The 23,556-nt window shown below is 47.4% G+C and overlaps 1 protein-coding gene across 3 annotated transcripts in view; it reads right to left on the bottom strand.

Moving 5' to 3' along the window:
• NTRK3 (neurotrophic receptor tyrosine kinase 3) overlaps positions 1–17,226 on the bottom strand; it is a 421,592-nt gene extending 404,366 nt beyond the window's left edge. The window contains exon 1 of one of the 3 annotated variants that reach the window (XM_083586417.1): positions 16,192–17,226. In XM_083586417.1, the coding sequence (XP_083442543.1) occupies positions 16,192–16,439 (248 nt within the window). In that variant the 5' untranslated portion in view covers positions 16,440–17,226. The remainder of the gene's footprint in view (positions 1–16,191) is intronic. The other 2 variants (XM_083586419.1, XM_083586416.1) reach the window with 2 other exon arrangements.
• Between the last annotated feature and the right edge of the window lie 6,330 nt (positions 17,227–23,556).

Genomic DNA, 23,556 nt, shown 5'->3' with positions numbered 1-23,556 from the left:
GCAGGCATCACTAAGTTAGGCAACTAGCTGCTCGATCCAGCCTCCGTGAGCTATCTCTGCGCCCATCTAAATAGGCATAAACTTGAAGCGCCCCCCTGGTTTATAGCAGAATGCTATAGGCGACTGAACTAAAAAGCAAAGGGCTCTTTCAGCCCTGCACCTCTGGTGTTACCAATGGCAGAATTTCCCCCTTGTCAAGATCATCACTCCTGCTGCCATTAGCCTGCTTTTGGGCTTTTCTCTGGGATAGAGATGCTGAGTTGCATAGCCTGAAAAGGCTACAAGACCTCATGCTGGGGGTGGAAGAGGGGGTGTTAAAGAAGCCCTTTTCCTGCGGGTCAGGGAGACAGTGGCCTCCCTTTAAATCACTGTGATACTACTTTGAACCGGCATGACTTCCCCCAAAGAATCCTGGGAAGTGTAGTTTGTTAAGGATGCTGAGAACTGCTAGGAGACCACCTTCCCAGAACTACAGTTATACCCAGAGTAGTATAACAGTCAAACCCTTTCCCCAGGAAACCTTGGGAATTTTAGCTCTGGGAGGGGAATAGGGGTCTCGTAACTACACAGTGGGTGACGCTGTGGGTTAAACCACAGAGCCTAGGGCTTGCCGATCAGAAGGTTGGTGGCTTGAATCCCCACGACAAGGTGAGCTCCTGTTGCTCAGTCCCAGCTCCTGCCAACCTAGCAGTTCAAAAGCACGTCAAAGTGCAAGTAGATAAATAGGGACCGCTCCGGCGGGAAGGTAAATGGTGTTTCCGGGTGCTGCTCTGGTTCACCAGAAGCGGCTTAGTCATGCTGGCCACATGACCCGGAAGCTGTACGCCGGCTCCCTCGGCCAGTAAACCAAGATGAGCGCCACAACCCCAGAGTGGTCCGCAACTGGACCTAACGGTCAGGGGTCCCTTTACCTTTACCAACACTCCTCCCAGAATTCTCTGAGAGAAGTCATGTGTGTGTAAAGTGGTGCCATAGCACTTTAAATGCATGGTGAGAATGTGGTTAGTGTCACTTCAACCCAAGCTCAAATTCATGGTCAACCAGAGACCCACAGATGGTGGTGGACTAGGGTGCCCATCATCTCATGGGCACGGGTGAGGGAGAGCAGCATTCAGAACCTCAGGCCTGGAGACTCTCATACCTGCCAACATTTCTCCAATGAAAATAGGGACGTCCTATTCCATAATATTTTTTTTTTTACTATTTAGACCCCACCCATCTGACTGGGTTGCCCCAGCCACTCAGGGCGGCTTCTAACATATATAAAAAAATAATAGAACATTAAACATTAAAAATGTCCCTATACAGGGCTGCCTTCAGATGTCTTCTAAAGCTTGTATAGTTACTTTTTGGCTCTTTGGCTCAGGGGTCACATTATTCCATACCCTCCAACATTTCTCTGATGAAAATAAGGATGTCCTAAGGAAAAGCAGGACATTCCAGGATCAAATCAGAAACCAGGATGCCTTCTGTATATCCAGGACTTTCCCTGGAAAATAACACTTGGAGGGTGTGAACGCTGTCCGCGGGCAGAAAAGGGTTACCCAGCCCTCATCTTGAGCAACGTCTAAGCTTGAGAGCAGCTACCCAAATGCACTCCAAGCAGACATTTGCTCAACTTCCGCCTGTTCAAGAAGGGGCTTCCACAGACTCCCAAGGCAGCTTGCACCACTGTTTTCAGAAGGACAGGCTCACACATGCAAGTCATTCACCTGTTACATTAAGTGGGGATTTCATTTAAATTAGTGGAAGAAACCACAGAGAGTCTCTACCAGCCAGAGTGGACAATACTGAAGTAAACAGATGAATGGTATAAAGCAGCTTTTTATGTTCCTAGGTTTGCATTTGTGCATATGACCTTGTCATTCCATGGTAGGTAGATCATTCATAGCAACCGACATAAATCAACCCTAAACCTTATTCATAAGTTCCACTCTTAAGGTAAAGGTACCCCTGTCCGTACGGGCCAGTCTTGACAGACTCTAGGGTTGTGTGCTCATCTCACTCTATAGGCCGGGAGCCAGCGCTGTCCGCAGACACTTCCGGGTCACGTGGCCAGCGTGACAAGCTGCATCTGGCGAGCCAGCACAGCACACGGAACGCCGTTTACCTTCCCGCTGGTAAGCGGTCTCTATTTATCTACTTGCACCCAGGGGTGCTTTCGAACTGCTAGGTTGGCAGGCGCTGGGACCGAACGACGGGAGCGCACCCCGCTGCGGGGATTTGAACCGCTGACCATGCGATCGGCAAGTCCTAGGCGCTGAGGTTTTACCCACAGCGCCACCCGCGTCCTAAGAGTTCCACTCTTAGAATTCTCTAAACTGTTTGTGGGTATTGAAATCTGGATGGAGCATTTATTGTTGTTGTTGTTGTGCAAAATATTCTGCAGAGGGATTCAAATTCCCTACAGTTCAGAAAACGCTAAAGAAAAAGAAATGGAACTTTGGTGGGGAAATCTGCCAGAAAAATTAATTTCTGAGATGTTTTGGATCAGCTGTATTTTTCCTATACAGACTGTATACACATTCCAGCTATGTCAAGCAAAGCCACCAAACCTGTGTTTGTGTGCACATGCATACACACACACTTAGAACTACACAGCCAATCAGAACATGTACTACCTCAGTAGACATCATTTAATATCTCTTGTAAAGCGCTTAGAGGTTTTACTACAAACAAGCAGCATGTAAATTTTCTTAATAAAATAAGATGAAATCATGCCAATCTGCCTGGTTGCTAAGCAATGCCTCCACCGGTCCCCTTCTTGGCTAGTTGACTTAGTCAAGTACAGTAGTAACCGTTTAAACACTTCAGTTGCAGATGGAATGATCTCTGCTGCGGCACTTCCAAGTACTAGCTGTAGTAGTGGTGTTGTTGGGATTCGAATGCAGAATTCATATTGTATTTCTCGCATCGATTCCTTCTTGTTGGGATTTGTAAACCACTTAGTGATTTCTGATGAAATACAAAGTGGGGTATAAATTAACTAAATAAATACCAGGAGGGCCACAGGCTTCCCATCCCTGCCTTATAATTACTGCTCCAGACTTTGTTTCAAACACACAGCAACTCATGAGAAAAGGGGAGAAAAGGTCTTGAAGAAGAAAGTGGGCAACATGTGGGGGGGGGGTTGGCCTAATATCATGTGGGTGGCACAGAAAGACAGAGGGGAATGGAGGGGGTGCCCACCTACATTTGGCTAGAGTGCCACTTAGTGCTGACATTTTAGCTCCAAACATATTACCCCAAAGGCAATGCAGACAGAAAGAAGACCCCAATCCTTATATTATGCTAAATGAATTCACTTTGCCTCTTCCTGACCCCAAAGACCAGACCACAGAATCATAGATGTATAGTTGTATAGGCTGTGTAGTTACTTATCTCCTTGGCTTGGGGGTCATAGAATTGTAGAATTGTAGAGTTGGAAGGGACCTTGAGGATCATCTAGTCCAACCCCCTACAATGCAGGAATATGCAGCTGTCCCATATGAGGATTGAACCTGCCATCTGATATTTTTTGGATCTTTTTTTACCTGTCCTGGATGCTGACCACCATCCTTATTGAACCATACCATCTGTCTGTGACTCCTCTGCACCCAATATATCTTAAGGAAAGAGTCTAGCCTTCTTCCTGATAATGTTGTTTTTTCCACCAGCATGGAGGTGCATTTGCATTCTGAGATGTGCACACACAGAGAGAGACAGAGGGAGAGAGCTTGAAATGATACAGCCCAGAAAAAGCTTTACTGCTTGACACAAAAATTGATAAACTGGCCCTTAAGCCTCCAAGATGCTTGGGGCGATGGCAAACAGAAAGCTTTTGTTTGGCTTTCCGAACATTTTGATGTCAACACCACTCGTCTTCAGAAAGGAAGGGGGCATTGTGCGGTCCTGGTACAAATCGGAACTGCAGCCCTCCCCAGCCCAAACAGTGACATCAATCGTCTGCCTCCACCATTAAAAAAACAAAAAGCCAGTAGTAAAATTGGCGAGCCTCCCCGCACCCCAAACCAACCTCAGCACCCAGAGCTGGCAAAACTGACCAGCTCTGTCATTCTCCGCACCCCAGAGTTGCTGCAAAGGTCTTCTCCATTTCACAGGTGCTTTTAAAATATATTACATTATATATCGCCGCCTGCTCCAACATTTATGTGCCTACATGGCGAAGCTGACAAGGCTTTCCCCCTCACCTCTGCAGCAATTCCCCCGAAGTCTGCTGAGACTGATGAAGCTTGTCAGGTTCGCCAGCCTTACTCTGACCAGCTACTGAAACAGGGGGGGGGGAGCTGGTTGATTTCCACCCCCCTACTTCTTATAACCATGGGCGTAGCCAGGACTTATGTTGTAGGGGGGGAGGGCAGGACCAAGCTCCCTGTGACGTGATTGGTCAGTTCGCAGAAGCCATGCCTGTCGCTCAATCAGGATGCCAGTTGTGTCACCAGAATGCGCCAGAACATCATCTAAGTGAGCCAGTGTGGTGTAGTGGTTAAGAGCAATAGACTCGTAATCTGGGGAACCAGGTTCGCGTCTCCGCTCCTCCACATGCAGCTGCTGGGTGACCTTGGGCCAGTCACACTTCTTTGAAGTCTCTCAGCCCCACTCACCTCACAGAGTGTTTGTTGTGGGGGAGGAAGGGAAAGGAGAATGTTAGCTGCTTTGAGACTCCCTAGGGTAGTGATAAAGCGGGGTATCAAATCCAAACTCTTCTTCTTCTTCTTTCAAATATTCTGATTATTTCTACTTTTAGTTAAGTATTTTTATTTTATTTACTTGGTTTAGGGGAGGCTGCTTATCCGCTGTCCCCCCACCCCACCCGCGGCTATGTCCATATTTCTAACCACCACCAATAGCAATGGCAATAGCAATGGCAGCAAGGAAGAAGAGAGGAGCACTGGGTCTAGAGAGGCCGATTTCATCCCATTACTAACAACTTCCATGAATGCATACATCATACTTTTCCATCATAAAAATGCAGAAGGCAGCTTACAATAGGCTCATAAAAATAAATTACATGCGTGCGCACACAAACCCCATCCCTAAGACAAGAATGAAATAGCAGTAAATAATGAAAATCGCTAATCAGCAACCAAAAAGGGGGATATAAAAGCCATTGTTGCTCATTATAAGCTACAGAAAATCGGACCATATTAGCCAGAGATCTACATTATAACAATGATTGCACCAGGTCAACTACCGGCAAATCCTAAGAAGAGATCGTATCTAGTCCAGCAGCCTGTTCTCACAGTGGCCAGCCAGATGCGCTAAGGGGAAGCCCAGAAGCAGGGCTTGATCACAACAGCTTTGCCCCCACTTGCAGTTCCCAACAACTGGTATTCAGAGGCATGCCCTCTCTGCAAATGGAGGGAGGGCATTCAAGAGTCAAGGCACCACCACTGAAGAGGGCCTTTTGCTGTCACCTACTCCTTGAGTTCCAATGGAACTCCGCCACCGGACGGTTTCTGTTCTCATCCTGAAGCAAAGTTCTTAACCTGAAGCACTATTTCTGGGTTAGCGGGCCAACTACTCCCTACATTTAGAAGACTAGCATATCAAGGAGAATGAAAGACCAGAGCTCTCTTCCCAGTATGCAAGTTTGGCAGGCAGTTTTTAACTAGAGGTTGCCGCTGCTATCAACAACCACAAAAACTGCAGCGTGACAACAGTCTTACATTTTTATGTATATGGGAAGATATGCGAAAGCATTGAAACAGGGAAACTTTTCAATATGTAATCTGAAATGCTACAGCTGAGCATCACATGAGGCTGCTGAGCATGTCTTTAAGCTCAAGATTGAAAGCTGGTGTAGAACCAGGAAGTGCCTTATCCAGAGTCAGGCCATTGGTCCATCTACCTCCTATTGTCTACACTGACTGGTCTCCAGGGTTTCAGATAGGAGTCTTACCCAGTCCTACCCAGAAATGGCACAGATTAGGCCTAGGACTGGTTTGGGATGGTTTCTCAAAAAGAATCTTGGAAATTTGTGGGGATGCCGAATATCAGCTGCAATAGGAAAACTGACTTTCAAGGGAGCTTGTCCACCACTACTGATCTATTTTCTTAAGCAACTCCTGGGAAGCTGTCAGAGAACTGTGGGCTTCTCTAGGACGCAGCTTGAAAACCATTGCCCCAACTGATTAAATAAAGCAAATGAGCCAGGCTAAGCACACACTTTCTCTGAAGTTTAATGAATGGGAACTGCAAACATAACTCATAGCCAACAGTCCACAGGCCTTGGATTCTGCCAGTGCATCAAAGGTCAACATGCATCTTGTAGCAAGACAATGTGGTCCTTGTGAGGAGGTGAAGATCAGCACTGTTTGTTGGTTATACAAGGTTTGTCCAAAGGAGGGGGGGAGGAGAGACAAAGCATCAGGTCTCCGGAGAGAATGTTCAGGTAGCTGGTGCTCAGTGATGTCCTGTCCTCTGGAACAGCTGTTCACCCAAGGATTATGCCCAGCTCTACATGACAACAGATAATGGTTCTGCTCATGTGACTCCCAAGGGACAAGAAGAGCTTAGTGGCTCACAGTTGAGACCTGATCCCTGGAATCATAAAGACAGAACTATTTGCAGCATTTTCGGGAAAGAGGACTCAGGTCTCCAGCTATTCAACAGAAAGCCAAGAGAACCACACTCCTCCACAGGAGGGCTCTGCTTGCTTTTCCTAGGAAGCCCAGCTAGCTCATTAAAGCAGTGTTGCCCCAACATCTGATAAGAGAAACATTTTCCCCTATTAAAATTGGAGGTTCCCTGCACCCTTAACCCCATAAAGGGTTCCTTTTAAAGGAGGGGGCAAGTATTGCCCATTGGTAGAAGAGAACCCCTCTCTCCTTGCGTCTCTGCACAAGTCAGTGCTCGTTAGGAGGAAGGAAGCCCTGAACGCCTACTCATGCAGAGGTACACCGGGTAAGTCATCCCTGTTGTCATGCATTGGTGGGAGGGGTGCTGAATCCTCTGAACACACCCTGATAAAGAGGGGCTGAAGGCTTGCTGTTGCTGTGCTCTTCCTCCAAGAAACTCAGGCTATTGGGCATAGTCATCACCACTGCATCTACTCACAACAAGGTAGGTTAGACAGGGAGAAAATGCAGTCCACTCAAGGTCACTGATTGAGCTTCATGGCCAAGGGAGGGGTTTAAACCTCTCTTTCACACACGCCCAAGTAAATTATAATGGAGAGGAGAGAAGGTAAGACTAAGCTCATGAATGCACTGTGGGTGAACACTTTGGGCTCAGAAAAGGCCTTAACATCTCACTTCACACTATCATGTGTATCATGGATATCAGTGGTGCCTCCGACAAACACATCTGGGAATCAGCTTTTTAAGCTCTCTGCACACAGCAGGGGTGAGGAAAATTTATTCAGACTGGGGGCCACATTCTCCTGCCAGAAGCCACATACAAGTGACAGACAAGGCCAAAGGCAAGAGTGGGCAGAGCAATTAATAAAAAGTTTGCCTTGGTACAGTAGGCTACTTTCAGCACACATTCAAACTTCTGCTTCTCTATCCTCCACAAAAGCAATCAATGTAGGAACAAAGGAAGCTACAAGGGACTGAGTCAGACCATTGGTCCATTGAGCTCTACCCTGACTGCCTTCTTCTCTCCAGGATTTCAGAGAAGTGTGTCTCCCAACCCTGCCTGGAGATGCCAGGGATTGAACCTGGGTCTAATAATAATAATAATAATAATAATAATAATAATAATAATAATATTTTTTTATTATTGTTCTTTATACCACACCCATCTGACCGGGTTTCCCCAGCCACTCTGGGCAGCTCCCAACAGAATATTATTAAAAATAATAATAAAGGTGATAAAAGATCAACACGGCTGCCATCAGATGTCTTCTAAAAGTCAGATAGCTGTTTATTTCCTTGACATCTGATGGGAGGGCATTCCACAGGGCTTGCACCACTACCGAGAAGGCCCTCTTCCTGGTTTACTGTAACCTCACTTCTCGCAGTGAGGGAACCGCCAGAAGGCCCTCGGAGCTGGACCTCAGTGTCCAGGCTGAATGATGGGTATACTGCTTCTTCCTTCGGGTATACTGGGCTGAGACCATTCAGGGCATTAAAGGTCAGCACCAACACTTTGAATTGCGAATCGGAAATGTACTTTCGCCATACAATTCAGATGCTCTACCACTGAGCTATAGTTCCTCCATTAGGAGGGGGACAGGGCGCTTGCGAATCTACACTGTCTTCTATTCTGCCCTGTGTGTGCTGGCTAAAATAAATAAATAAAAGTCTAGTGATTCGTCAGACCTCCTCCACCTTAGACAGACATGAGGCATCATCTCTCAGAAAGCTTCTGAGTTCTCACTAAGTAACACTCTCCCAGCCCACACCTCTCTTTCTCAGACTCTCCCACTCCCTCCGGTTGCCCCTGACCTTGGTTCTCTTTTGCAGCACACAATAGCATACAGCACTTGCTTCGCCCCCGACAAAAATGACGGCTTCGCGATCGAGGAGGAGAGAGCAGAAGGAGAAGAGGAGAGGACGAGAAACGGGGGGGGGGGGAGAGAAAGAGAGAGAGAAAAGGAAAAACCCATCCAAAGCAGAACGTTAATTAATTGAGGCTTTTGTTCAATTTCTCAACAAGCATTTAAACGAGCAGACTGAGTTACACCGAGGATGATCATATCACGCCGAGGCAACGGATGGTGCAGAGCAGCCAAATTTGGAAGGTAGCAGCAGGCTGGGGTTCTTTGCTTTGAGGGGGAAGCGCCTGGGCTTTTGCCAGTATCACCCCACCTTGCAGCACCTCAGGCTGGTATCGCCATTCCAGTAGAAACATCTGCAAGCAGCCATCAGAGGAACAACACAAACAGATGTTGTGTGGGGATGTGATGGGGCAGTGGTTATGGTACAGCAGGACTGGGGGTCTGCAAACAAACGGGGAGCTGCCCCGCCAATCTCAGGCTGCTCTCAGCCAGTTCCTACTTGCCTACCTCCTTACTTAGAACCATTCCAGGAGATAGCAGTCTATCATCTTCCTTCTCCTTAATCTCAGTGCTGCCCTTGTAGAACCCAGCAGTGAGAAGGCTAGGGATAAAATTAGAAATAGTTGGTTCCTCCCAGGGCTTTTTTCAGCTGGAACTCACCAGAATTCAGTTCTGGCACCTCACCAGCTGCAAAGGGCACCAGTCACCACTGTCTGAAGCCCTCTAGATGTTGTTGGTTCCAATTCTCATCAGCTCCTCCAAGAATGGCCAATTGTCATGGATGATGGGCGAGCCCAAAAACTTCTGGAGGGTCACAGGCTCTTCAGCCTTGGTTTTACCATAACCACTGCCCAGTTGTATTGCCACCATTTTGCAGGCAGAAAGACAAGCAAAAGCAACGAAAACCCATTGCAACAAGCCAGCATGGCCATCGGATGCATCAGTTTTTGGCCAAGGTTCAACCAACACAATTAAATAAAGGCCTGGTTATGTTCTGGCCAGATTCAAATCTATATGCTTCCCAGATGCAGGAAGAAGCATGAGAACAGAGATGAGGGTCTCAGGAGAACAGCTCTTATGAAAAGAACCTCTCATAACCGGCTCGTTGATGACAGAAGAGACCAGTCAAGGTCATCAGTTGATCCTTTTGCCATATACCAGGTGGAACAAGATGGAAACAGAAGGGTCACAGCAAAATGCTAGAGTACACGCTCTACATACAAAATGTTTCAGGTTCAGTCTTCAGCATGCCTGGATAGGACTGGGGAAGACTCCTGGTCTGAAACCCTAGAAAGTCACTGCCAGTTAGTGTAGAGAATGTCAAGCTGGATAGACTCATGATCTCACTTGGTACAAGGAAGCTTCCTATGCTCCTAACTGGGTGACTGATGAACTGACCAGAAAGGTTCTTGCCTACTTCATCCTATTCACATGCCAATGTTTTTCAACAACCTGTTACTCCATCTCCATTAACTTGCCCAATAGTTCAAGGGAGAAGCTAAAGAAACTTCCATGAGATGTTGTTTAATCAGAAACTGTAATGGCAAACCGCAAAATTCAGGAAGTACCTCTAAGAAGAAGGTACCAGCTGATGAGTGGGAACAGGGTGGAGCTACCACTGGAGCTTTGGCACAACTGGAGTAGTGGTTAAAGTATTAGGCTAGAACTTGGGCAATCAGGGATCAAAACCCATTCAGCCATGAAGCTCACTAGACTATCTGAGCCGGCCACCATCTCTCAGTCTACCCTTCCTCTCAGAGATATTTTTAGGATAAAATAAGAAAGGGGAGAAGCATCTGTGCCACCTTGAGCTCTGTGGATATGAAATGAATAGATGGATGGATATAGAATGATTAAGGTGCTTCCACTTTCAACAATCAAGCTAGTCCATCTGAACTGAAGGCAATCAACTTGAGGGATCAGTTCAGTGTTGATTGTGATTGTTTACTGCATATTTACATGTATATCCACCTTCCCTCCAAGGAGGGTGTCCCTTTTATGTCTTCATGACCTCCCTGTGAAGTAGTTTAGGTTGAGAGAAGAAGGTTGGTCCATGGTTACTCAATGAGCTTCACAGCTGAGTCCATCCAGTCTTCATTTGACACTTTAACCACTGGGTTGGAAGAACAGATGAGCAGGAAGCCAAGAATGTATGGGTGCCCAATCTTACCTCTACCACAAACTCTTTAGGTGACCTCAGGCAAGCTGCTTTATATAGGCTACACCACCACCTGCTTCCCACAACCCCCTAGGGAGTTAATGCTGAACTTCCTGCACAGGGGTTGTTGTAAAGTTTACAAGCTAATGTATGCTTTGCAATTTGAACACTTCTAAAGTGCCATATAAATGCTATTATGAGGTCTGGCAGGCTGATTCAGCGCTATTGATGACTCACAAACCCTTTGCACTCAGCATCAGGACACATGCTTGAAATGTAGAAGGCATCTCCAGTTTAAAACTTCTGCCTCAGATCTTGGAGAGATGCTTCCGGTCAGAGTAGATCAAAGGTAACCAATGCAGTACTCTCCAGATGGTGCTGAACTATCATCCCTGATCACTGGCCATGATGGCTGGGGCTGATGGGACTTATAGTCCAAGAGCATCTAGAAGGTGCCACATTGGTCATTCCTGGGATATGTAGCACCAAGATAGATAGAGCGGTAACCAGGCTCTGTAAGGCAGCTTCTTACATATTTTTTGTGGCCTGTGTGTATTACAGGCACACATGCCATAACAATGATAACATAACTATTTGACCATAATAAAGAACATCTGATGTTTAAAACCCAATAATCAGGATGGAGGCCTCCAGGGGATGGCCCAAGGCCAGAGAGCATAGAGCTGATTTCAAAATATAAGTTCTTGTGGTGAGGAGGCTCCTTCTCGCTTTTCTCTTTTGGCTATCATCTCCTCCCCAGTTGTTTTGAAGCCAAGCAGACTTCTGCCAAGACCCCTCCCCCCAAAAAACCATACAAGCCAAACTCAACCTAATCAAGATTAGTGAGAGAACAAACACACAGCTCCACACCACCATATCAGAAAACATCATGGTTCCACCGCTATGGCTAATATGGTATTGAGGGCACACAGTCAGGTTGCAGCCAACTCGAAGACCTTGGCTTGTAGATAGGCCTGTGGATTTATGAGCACCAGCTCTTTCTCTGCTGAGGAACATTAAGAAGTTGATTTGTACCAAGTCAAACCACTGGTCAATCTGCCTCAGCACTGTCTACCACTGGTCTTCAGCTGGTGGGTCAGGACCCACTACTGGCCTGATCCAAGGTGGGTCACAACAGGAGCACTACCACCATGCAAATATATGGTAAAAGGTTACGAAATGGAGCCCCAAGTGGAGGGAAGAATGCTCTTGAGCTCAGTTCCTACTTGAAGGTTTCCCAAAGGCATCTGAGTGGCCAGTGTAAAAGCAGAATGCTGGACTAGATGGTCCATTGACCCGATCCAGCAGGGTTCTCCCTGCGTCCTTATGGTTGAAGACTACTGGCCTATACTGGCTGGCAGTGGCCTTCCAGAGTTTGAGAGAGAGGGCGCAGCCTCTCTCAGCCCTACCTGAAGAAGCCAGTGAAAGAGCCTGGGTGTTCTCATATGCATAGCATGCCCCACCACTAAGCTATGGTCCTTCCCCTTCCAGCTAGCCCTCAATATCTGTCAATATCTCTCCTCCACAATAAGTCAAGTACCTTTCTCTTACTCAACCTCTCAACCATGGGGCCTGTTTGCAGCTGCCATTAGTAGGACACTTTCTGAAGCAATCTTGCCTTAGACAGGATAACCCCAAAGTGGTGCCAGTTTTCCCATTCCAAGCTCTTGTAAGAACCAACCAAAGATGTTTTGCTGCAGAAGGAAAAGAACATGACGGTGCCCCCTCCTGTTCTGGGGACAGAAGCCGATCAGTGAAGGCTGATCCATTAGGGTGAACAGAGCACTGCCCTACCAACCTTAGTGAGCCCCCGCCTTCTTGCTTACCACCATTCCAGAAAGTATCACTGACTGTCAGCTCCTTCTCCTTAAGTCTCAATGTTGCACCTGCAGGCCTCATCAGAGGAGAGGATGGAGACAGCACTAGGTTTAGTGGGCTCTGCTCCACCTACTGTTGGGCTCCTGCCTTCTCTGACCCACCAGTCCCAATGGGCACCAGCCCCCAATGGAGCTGCTTGGACTGGAAGCTGACGGGCCAAAACAGGCCCTGTGGCAATACAGGGGAATGGCAGGGGGAGGGGTTTGTAAGGAAAACCCTCAGCACCTGCCACCTGAGGCAGTTGCTTCAGTCTGCCTAAAGGCAGCACTGGCTTCCTTCCTGAAAAGAAGGGAAAGGAAGGTTTGAGATTATTTTGAAGAGCGGCTATCATTTTGATTTTTTGTTTCCCACATGAAAGCACCTACAGCCAATGAAAGTCTCCAACTATCATAATTCTCCAAAGCAAGTGGCCCCCACCAAGCAACACAGTTAATGAAATTAAAAGCCCCTAATTGGGCTTAAACAGAGAGACTGTTATCTCACAATAAACCAGTTAGGCCATCTTTAATGAAGAAAGCAGGTTACTCCATTTCACAGAGGGAAGTCCAAAGCAGGCGGTTCTCACATCTCCCCATCCCTTCACCCTGTCATCTGGGCTGTGCACCGTCTTACTGGGCAAATCAGGGGGCTTAAGCATAAAACGGAAGAAAGGAAAAGGTTGATCCCTTGATCTTCTCTCTGAACGCATTCATCTGCCATAACCTTGTGAGATGTTTCTTTTGTTAAAACAGTCCTCCACCCACCCACACCGTAACCTCCTTTAATAAGCAGAGGATGGGAGGGAGAGAAGGGGGAAATGATAGTCTTTCCATAATTGCACATAGCATAATAGACAATGCAAGGGTCAATCTAATTCTGCATCCTGTTTCCCAGAGTGGCCAACCAGGTCCCCTTGAGCAGCCCACAAGCAAGGCTTCAAGGAATCAGCTATCTTTTGTTGTTTGTCATCAGCATCTGGCACCTGGTGGTAGACTGCCCCTGAACATGAAGTTCAGCTATTGTGATTGACAGCCACGGATGATGTTGCCATCCTTACGTATTTCCTAAGCACATTTAAAGGGTTGTTCCCACACCTTTTCAAGAAAATAATTAATCTTCCTCCTTTGTCTTCTTAGCTCCAAACCATAATTTCGCAAAATATTACAACCAGGCTGTAAAACAACAACGGTGCCTTTTCCTGAGTGATTTGGAAAGGCTGAAGTTGGATCAAGGACAGATTCAATCCTCCAGTGAACCTGACAACTTCAGATCATTTCCTGACATTAAAAAAGATTCTTTCTCTCTTTCTCAAAACACACACACATACAACCTCTGCTCATTCTGGAGTTTGCAAGGGCCCTCCATCTACTTTGCTAACAGCTTGATCAGCATTTTCAAAGCAGTCAAGTTATTTTCCGGATACAAAAGATTCACATAATCATATCTCCCCCAGCAGTCCAGATTATGATATAGACACGCTGGCTTAAATACACATGGAGCAAAATGCTAGAAATGGCTCTTTCGAGACATAGTTTCGTTTAGAGATTTGCGGGGGGGGGGGGTGTTGCTAGTTCAAAGCACCTTCAAAGCGTGCTTTCAAAAGCTAAAAGGCCAAACCACACCAAACTGAGAATACATTACTTTCTTTTACTTTTTTCCCTAGTATTTCCTGGAAGACTCCTCATGCAGCAGAAAAATGGGGCACATCTGGGAACGGATGGTGGTGCTATACCCAGAGTAGGTTTCTCTGCTTTCATTGGGAGAATATTCAGTAAAGGGAGAATAGAAAATGGGCAACAAGGGGGCAGCTACAAAGGAACATATTGGGGGCTTCAAAAACAGCCACTTGCCCAGTCGCCTCTGGTGAGTTACTGTCACCTCCAGGTGACCACAAACAGGGAAGCTTTTGCAAACCTCAAGAGAATTCCTTCTTTCCTTTTTCTCCAGCCACCCAAGTCCCTGAAGTCTTGTAACTTTTGTAGATGTATTTGCCAGGCTGGGGCACACAGTCTTTCCTCTGTACAGAGCCATCCCTGGAAAAGCATGCAGGGCCACTCCTGACAGCTTTAAGGACGGCCACGCCAGTTGTACGGTGCAGAAAAGATAAATAAATAAACGACGAGGTTGCCACGGCTCTCCAAATAAATGTTTGGGCCATTTCCCCAAAGCTGCACTTGGAGCACATCCTTTGGGTAAGGTGGGGGGGGAGACAGAGGAGCATCCTTAAGGCACCTGTCTCCATCTTATGTCCTAGCCCTTCTATGATGTGTTGGGTACAACTGGGCTTTTAATTAACCAATAATCAACCCTCTCCCCCCCCCCCATTGCTCAGTCCTGGCCTTCGTGCATTTGCTTGCCAAAGGAAAAATCATAAAGAAATCCACTTTCCTCACCCCCACACCCTAATTTGACTCCCACGGGCAACTTACTGAGGCTGCACAATAACCCTATTTCAATTAGCATTAGGCTAATGAAACGGCTCGGAGTTTTAGCATCGCCCAGCCCTCCCCCAAAAGGAAAAGATATATCTGCATTGTTGGAAACCGACACCATGCAGAGATCTCAGCAGATATGGCTCTTTTTAAAATAAAAATATACATACAGAATTAAAATCTAGATGGATGGAGCTTGTAAGAAGAGTGGTAAGGGTGGTCCCTCTCCCCCTTACTCTCCCTCCCTTACTTACTCACTCTTGCCTCTCTCAGGTCCATGGGCTTTTGCCTGAGATTTAACCACCAGGATCTCCTAACAAGCATAAAGGAACTTGGATTTTTTTATAAAAACAAAAACAATCACATTTGCTTTATTTTATTTTTTTTAAAAGAGACACTCCACTAAGTGTGTGTGTGTGTGTGTGTGTGTGTGTGTGTATTTCCCTGGTTCCACAACCCCCACCCCAGTGACTGTGAGATCAAAACATCCACTGCAAGAGAGGGGAAAGCTACAGGAAAGCTGCTCTGGCATTAGAGTCCTTGTTTGCAACAAACAACAACAACAAAATATATGTCACAATGTGATCTGGAATAAGCTACTTAAGGGACAGCCCTCCCTGTCTTATTTCCAAAATCTATGTGTGCATTGAAGAGAGAAAAGCTGCAGGGTCGGTGAAGCTTCTTTTTTTAAAAAGAGAGAGACAGAGAGAGAAAAGGCACAAACGAGGACACAGAAAGGAGAACTGGAGTGGAGAAAGAGGGAGAAAAAACCCATCCTATTATCATGGCAAGTCTCCCAAAGCGAGAGAGTGTGTGTTCCTCTTCGGACACAGTTAAAGCAAGCCGGAGACTGGAGGTTTCATCGTACATGATCTTCCAGACACATCTATGCACAGACACACACATAGCCAGAGGTTCCCTCTTCCTGAGGGTGCTAACAAACCCTTATTGACTTCATAGCCATGGCAAGTCTGATCCAAACTGTTGCTTTTTTCAGCAGGAGGAGGAGGGATTTGGAGGGGCCTCCCTCCCACCCTCCCTCCCACAGACACACACATATATTTTTTTGAAAGAGAACCAAAGGGAGATCTGCATTCAGTGAAATGCACATGCCCCGATCTTTATACACAGAGAACGAGAGCAGTGGGAAGGGGCATCTATTCTATTCGGTGCACAAGGCACCCCCATTATCCCCCTTTGCAAATATCACATGCATGTACTAATACACAGCTTTGGGGAGAGAGAGAAATGGGGAGGGATTTTTTTTTGGGGGGGGGGGTTGAAGAAACAAGACTTACATCGAAGTGATATTCCTAGAGATGTCCGTGATGTTGATGCTGGTATTCCCGTTGCTCGTGCCTGAATCTTGCCCTTCCAAAAGGGGGAAGAGGTTCCCATCGTCCGGCTTTTTGCAATTGATCTCGGTCTTATTGCAAAGGCAGTTGGCAGGGCAACCCAAGACGGAAACCAAGAAGTCTCCCCAAATGCTCCAGAGCCAGAAAACCTTCCAAAAACTACATTTGGTCGGACAAAACAAGACATCCATCTTCGATTCGCTGTGGCTTTATTTCAGAAGAATTACTGATATATACAAAATAAGAATTTAAAAAAAAATTAAGCCTGATGGGGATCCAAAAGAGAGAGAGAGGGAGAGAGGAGGGGGGTGGAGAGAGAAAGAAATAAGAGGGGGGAGGTTGTGGAAAGGGAGGGGGAAAGAGGGGAGGACACAGAGGAGAGGGGGAGAGAGAGAGGTTTTAAGGGAAAAGGGGGGCGAGGACAGGGGAGGAAGCAAAAAAAAAAAAAAAACAGACAAAATAAACCACCCTCAAGCGATCGGAGGCATGTAGAGAAAAAATCCTTCCATCGATAGACTCATGATGGGCAGGTCGGCGAGGCTGGCTTATTCCCTCTACTGTAGCGGTGAGCGCTGCATCGCGGCTGGCTGGCTGGCTGGTGTGTGCGCGGTGCGGCTGGCGTTTCTCGGTGCCTTGTTGATCCACCGTAGCTCGCTCGCTCGCTGCTCTCCCAGAGACTTGTGAAGATTGCAACAGAAGAGGGGGGAAGGCAGCAGCAGCGGCAGCGAGGAGAGGAGGAGGAGGAGGAGGAGGGAGAGGAGGAAAGGAAGAGAGAGAGGAGGGTGGGGGCGAAATATGATGGTGCTTAAAGTCACCAAGTCCCACCTACCGGGCAGAATTAAAATTGAAACACCTGCAAGAAAAAACGCCACGCAGAGGGAGAGGAGGAGATGGAGGGGCACGAGAAGGGGGGGGGCTCCCTGCCTCCTCCTCCGCCGCCGCCGCCTCCTGTCGCGTGTGTGTGTGTGTGTGTGTGTGTCCCCTCCAACCCGGCCAGCTAGCCCTTCCCACGCCCAGCAGTGCTGCAGAAAGATGTAATATGCGCGCCAGCGATATAGCGCGAGAGATTAATTTTCTCCTCCCCACCCCTCCGCCGTGCAATGCCGAGGTGCAAGAGGGAACCCCCTCAGCCTGCGCGGTGGGCGACTGTTTGTTGGTTGTTGAAAGGAGGATTTCCTCGCCCGCTTCGCAATATCGCCTACTACCTCTTAGGGGAGGGGGTAGATTGGCGAGTGGGGGGAACTAGCGATCCTCTAAGGCACGTCGATCCTCGGGAACTCTGCCCGCGACGAGATCGAGGGAAGGGGCGACGATCCTGCGGGCGCCTTTTCCTGGGAAGGAGGCTCTGCTGAACTCTGAAAATCGAGGGGGGGTGTCTTTTACTTCGGAGGAAACACGCGCGGGAAAAGGGCTTGAGAACCACGTGGGCGCGCAGCCTGCGCTCGTGACTGCGCGGCGGACCTGTGCCACTCGCGGGTGGACTGGGCTGGCGTACACCCGAGGAAACGTTCCTGGCGAGATCTGCACGTGAGAAAAGTTCCGGGTGGGATTGCAACCGGACGGGGGAGGGGGTCCACTCTTGTTGTGGCTCCTCTCTCTCTCTCTCTCTCTCTCTCTCTCTCTCTCTCTCACACACACACACACACACACACACACACACACAAACGCGCCAATCACGTCTCTATTCCGGCAATCTGGTTTTCTGAAAAAAGCAGAATTTGCGGCGAAGAGAGATACACCCCACGAGCAAACAAGTCTGAATCTGCAAACAAGAGAAGGGCAATGTTAATCTTTTCCTGCATCCAAAAGGAATAATAGTATTTTTAAAAAATAATAATAATAGTGGGGTGTTGGTGTATTTTATTTTATTTCTTCAAGTCGGAGTCCCAAGCTTTAAAAGAAGAGAAATAAATGAGTCTGAAGAAAAAAAGAGAGAGAAATGAGCGAAGGACTTAAAAGGGGGAGGGGACCTGCCAGGGGGAAAGGGGAGAAGGAAGGGGGAGACTGTTTGGGAAATTGCAAAGGGGGCGTCCAAAAGAGTAGTGGCGGGTTTTTGCAGGGATAAATAAAAGAAGAGGAAAAGAATGATGGTGGTGGGGGCTGATTTCAGGGAGCCGAAATGGCACCGGGAGATGTGTGTGCGTGTGTAAGCAAAGCTGAAGCGAATTAAGATGCAGGGTGCATTTTGGGGCAGGCGGCAACCCAAGCAGATCAGAGCCCTGCTTAATTTGCTTTGCTTCTCCACTATGGCGCTTTCCTCTTCCCCCACCTCTGTGGCTTCTCCTTCCCTCTCCCCCCTCCCTTCCCCATCTCTTTTAATCGCCTCTTGTTTCTGCTCCTTTGCACATAGACACAAGAGCCACGAAGGCGGCGGAGTTTCGAGGTTTCCAGCCGCAGGACCGCGCGGGCTTACAGGTGGATCCATCTATCTCCCTCTCCGGCTTCTCGATCTCTCCCTTTCCTCCTCTCTCTTCGCAACCCTGGGGAAAGAAATCCTGGTTTCTTGGAGAGGGGGAGAAACATTGCGCCGGAAAAGCTTCGTTCTTCGAGCCCACTGTTTCCCAAACTTATTGGAGCTGAGTTACTGCTACCCCACTCCGATCGAGAAACAGGAGCACTCTTTGCATCAGCGGAGGAAAAGAGGTTTTATTTTAGAAAGCAAAAAAAAGAGAGTGAAAATGGCCCCCTTAGGAGAGAAGCCCCCTCCTGGTATTTATGCATGAGTCATGATGCTGAACAAGATCCCTTGATCAGAAGGAGAAAGGGGGCATAAGCTCTATGTGCTTTGCATACAGAAGGGGCTAGACTGAGTCTCCAGCATCTTCAGGTAGGGAGCAGAAGGCTCTGGTCTGACACCTCAGAGACCCCTCTGCTCGTCTGTGTTGGCCAGTCTTTGCATACCTAGTCCTCTCCAGATGTTTTGATGTAGCTCTTCTTGCCCACCCACAGGCAGTGGAAGCTGGTCCATCATGCCACCAGCCAGTGCATAGTTAAACTATGGAACCAGGAGGCAGTGATGGCCACAAACATGGGTGGCTTTCAAAGAGGATTGGACAAATTCATGGAGGACCGCTCTAGCCATGGCTACTAGCCATAATGACTGTGTTCTGCTGCCATAGTTGGCAGCAAGAAGACTTCTGAATATCAGTTGCCAGAAGCTAAAGGAGAGGGGAGTGTTCTTGCACTCAAATCCTGCTTGCTGACTTCCCTCAAGCATCTGTGAGAACAGGATGCTGGGCTGGGTGGATCATTGGCCTGATCCAGAAGGCTCTTCTTATGTCAACCAGTCCAGGGGGTGGGACTGCCTGCCAGTTCCCTCCTCCTCCATCTCAGTATTGCACTTGTACAACTCAGCAGGACAGAGGATGGAGATGAATGCAGAAGGTGTTGGATCTGCCTGTCATTGTCTCTGGCTCCATCTACTGTTAGGGCTCCCTACCTTCTGCCTTACCAGTCGGAATCAGCACCAGCCACCATTGGTAACAATTGTTAGTCCCAAACATCAGGATGGCACCTGGCTGGCGAAGTCTGGTGCAGTCAATACTGAGCTAGATGAACCAACGGTCTGACTATATAAGGCAGCTTTCTGGGAGGCAAGCTTGGAGAGGGGACTCCTGCAGAGACCCAATAGGCAGCCTCCTCTGCGATTCGTCACTTCTCCTGCATCCCTATTTCAGGAGCGATCTGATCACACCCACCACCGAGATGTGACAGAATGACCTGCAGACTCAGCCAAGGATGATCAGAAGGCGTTGAGAAGGGCAGAGCAGTGAGTCATGCTGAGACACGAGTGGGCAGCCTCCTCCACTATTGATGGATGCTTTGGATTCAAAGTTTCCTTTCATCGTTTGAAACAGTTTCTTTCTTATGACATAGAGTTGTGCTGCTCTAGACTGAAGGCAGTGGGGCAGGATCCCTATCCAGCACCTCAAGGCTCCAAACTGATATACATCTGATATATTTGTTTCTTCAATTTATTTCACACATACTGTTTAAAATTAGTGCTGTGCTGAACATTTCTCCTGGTTGTTGTTGTTGTTGTTTTACCATTAATGAATGGTAATTAATGAAGAAATTGCACTTGAAAATTATCAAAAGGAAGACAAAGTTTGGGCAGATTTCTCATGGCTGAAGTTTAGAGTTTTTGAGTTGCTTACTTTACTTTACTTCTTGAGGTGGTAGAGGGGGTGTTTGTGAGGGTTCTTGCTTTTTTTCTGCAAATTGCCTCACTTGTGGTCTGCACTCTGCAGCCTTCCTGGGTGCCAGCACTTCATCAAAGCCCAACAGCTTTGACATCATGAGATAAATTCTTCCACCAAGCTTTTTCAGATCAAGAAGTCGGGAAGACTACAGGTTGCTTCGGGAAGGCTACAGGTTGCTGGAGAAATCTCACACCAACTGAAATTCATATATATATATATATATATATATATATATATATATATATATATATATATATATATGAAACAATAAAAGGCTATCAAAGACACCAGTGGCAGCCAGCTTCTAAAACAGCAACAAAATTAAATGCCATTAAAATTAAAAACTAGAGAAAATTGTTTGCCAAATCCATGCAACTCTTTTGGAGAAAATGGTAACTGGACAGTTAAACTGAAGCCCGGTCAAAGTTGAGGTCCTGTGGGTCAGGTACATTTTTGAATGAGAAGAGCTGCTCTGGAATGGGATTGCAGGTTTGTCGTTGTTGTTGTTGATCAGTGGATCCTAGTGAAGGCTCCAGTCTTAGCGCCACTTATCTGGGAATAGCTCCATTGAATTCAATAGGACTTAGTCACATCATAACTAACTTGTCTCATTGATTTCAGTGGGACCTAAGTTCAACTAGCAGCAGTGGCGTAGCGTGGGTTGTCAGCACCCGGGGCAAGGCAAGTAATTTGTGCCCCCTACCCCGTGGATTTGCGCCCCCTAACCCTAACCCCCAGATGTTGCGCCCGGTGCGGCCGCCCCCCCCTGCACCCCCCATGCTACGCCACTGACTAGCAGGACTCTGGATCCCACCCAAAGCCTTACCTGCTACCTTATTGTAGTATGAGATTGGTAGTCTGGCAGATGGTCAAATGCAGGGCGATCCAAAGACTTTTTAATAGTCTCGAGAATAGCTCAGTTGGTAGAGCATGAGATTCTTAATCTCAGGGTTGTGAGTTTGAGCCCCACATTGGGTGAAATATTCTTGCATTGTAGTGGGTTGGTCTATGTGATCCTCATGATCCCTTCCAGCTCCAGACCTCTATGATTCTAAGACACTACAAATAAGGAGGCCATGCTTCATGTTGCCACTTAGGGCAGGGCCTGAGCAAAGCCTGGTTGGGCAGGCTCTTGGGGGAAATAGTGGTCCTTCAAGTATCCTGGACTCAAGATTTCTTAGATCTTGAAAGGTCAATAGCAACACTTTGAATTGTGCCCAAAAAACAAATTGTTGTTGTTTAGTCATTTAGTCGTGTCCGACTCTTCATGACCCCATGGACCAGAGCACGCCAGGCACTCCTGTCTTCCACTGCCTCCTGCATTTTGGTCAAACTCATGTTTGTAGCTTCGAGAACACTATCCAACCATCTCGTCCTCTGTTGTCCCCTTCTCCTTGGGCCCTCAATCTTTCCCAACATCAGGGTCTTTTCCAGGGAGTCTTCTCTTCTCATGAGGTGGCCAAAGTATTGGAGCCTCAGCTTCACGATCTGTCCTTCCAGTGAGCACTCAGGGCAAATAGGTAGTTCCTTAAGCACTGGCAACTTCCTTTATTCTGATGCTATGTAAGCAAATAGAGAGTGTTTTCTGAAGCAGAAATATAAGCATGCTTATTCTGTAAGTTATTCTCTTATTCTTGCCAAAGGTTGCAGGCAGCTTTACCTGCAGCAATTGCATGTTGATTGCCCTCTTAAAAGACAAAGTCCAGCAACTGGAGGAACGTGTAGCTACGCTCCAAAGAATTAGAGAGTTGGAGCTCTTCTTGGAAGCAACAGAGCACACCGTCTCCACCAAGGAGGAGACAGGGGACTCCCCTGAGAAGGAGGCTAGTTCACCAACACAGGAGCCAGATATATGGAGAAACGTGACTCAAAGAAGTAGGAGGCCCAGGGTTCGCTCTGATTGTTTAGAAATACACAATCGCTTTGAGGTCCTCTCCCCTAGCATGGAAGACGAAGAGCAGACTCCATTTGAGGATCTGTCCCTCATTACAGTCGATCAGGTATATGAAGACGAGCAGCAAAGTCAGCCCTCAGGGAATGTGCAGGCGACCTTGGAACGGACAGCTCACGGAAGAACCCCGACCAGACCTAAGAGGAGGCGTGTAGTGGTGATAGGGGATTCCCTACTGAGGGGAACAGAAGCAGTTATCTGTGGGCCTGACAAGATGTCTCGGGAAGTGTGCTGTCTCCCCGGGGCTAAGATCCAAGATGTAACTGAACGACTGCAAGGAATCATAAAACCCACTGACAAATACCCCTTCCTCTTGGTTCATGTGGGAACCAATGACACTGCAAGCAATAGCCTCCAGAAGATCAAAAGAGATTACGAGGCTCTGGGCAGGAAATTGAAGCAATTAAATGCACAAATTGTCATCTCATCTGTCCTCCCAGTTGAACGACGTGGCCCAGGGAGAGAGGGAAAAATAGTGGAAGTGAACAACTGGCTTCGCAAATGGTGTAAACAGGAACGGTTTGGATTCTTAGATCACGGAATGCAGTTTCTTGAAGATGGACTTCTGGCAAGCGATGGGCTGCACCTCACAACGGTTGGGAGGAATGTTTTTGCAAAAAATCTCAGAAACCTCATCAGGAGGGCTTTAAACTGACTAATGTGGGGGAGGGAGACAGTGCTCCTGAAGGTAGGAGTCTATCAATTGATGAAGATGATCATCCAAATGTCATAGACCGAATGGAGCAAACAGCACGCAGACCTAGTGGTGGGAGGAAAAAATCCTTAAATAAGAGACACGGGGGAATGATTAATGGACTTCAATGTCTGTACACTAATGCGCAAAGCATGGGAAATAAACAAGATGAGCTTGAGCTCTTGGTGCAGCAAACTAAATATGACATAATAGGAATCACTGAAACCTGGTGGGATAAGTCCCACGATTGGAATGTAATAATGGAGGGATACAATCTATTTCAGAGAAACAGACCAGACAAGAAAGGAGGAGGAGTGGCGTTATATGTCAGGGATGTGTATACCTGTGAAGAGATCCAAGATTTAGAACCTCAAAGCCAAAGTGAGAGCATTTGGGTCAAAATTAAGGGAGAGAAGAATAACAGTGACCTCATTGTGGGAGTTTACTATAGATCCCCAAGC

The sequence above is a fragment of the Podarcis filfolensis genome (assembly GCF_964270895.1).
Source record: "Podarcis filfolensis genome assembly, chromosome: 14".
In the NCBI taxonomy this organism is placed as follows: domain Eukaryota; kingdom Metazoa; phylum Chordata; class Lepidosauria; order Squamata; family Lacertidae; genus Podarcis; species Podarcis filfolensis.
This window is presented reverse-complemented; position numbering and strand designations above follow the sequence as displayed.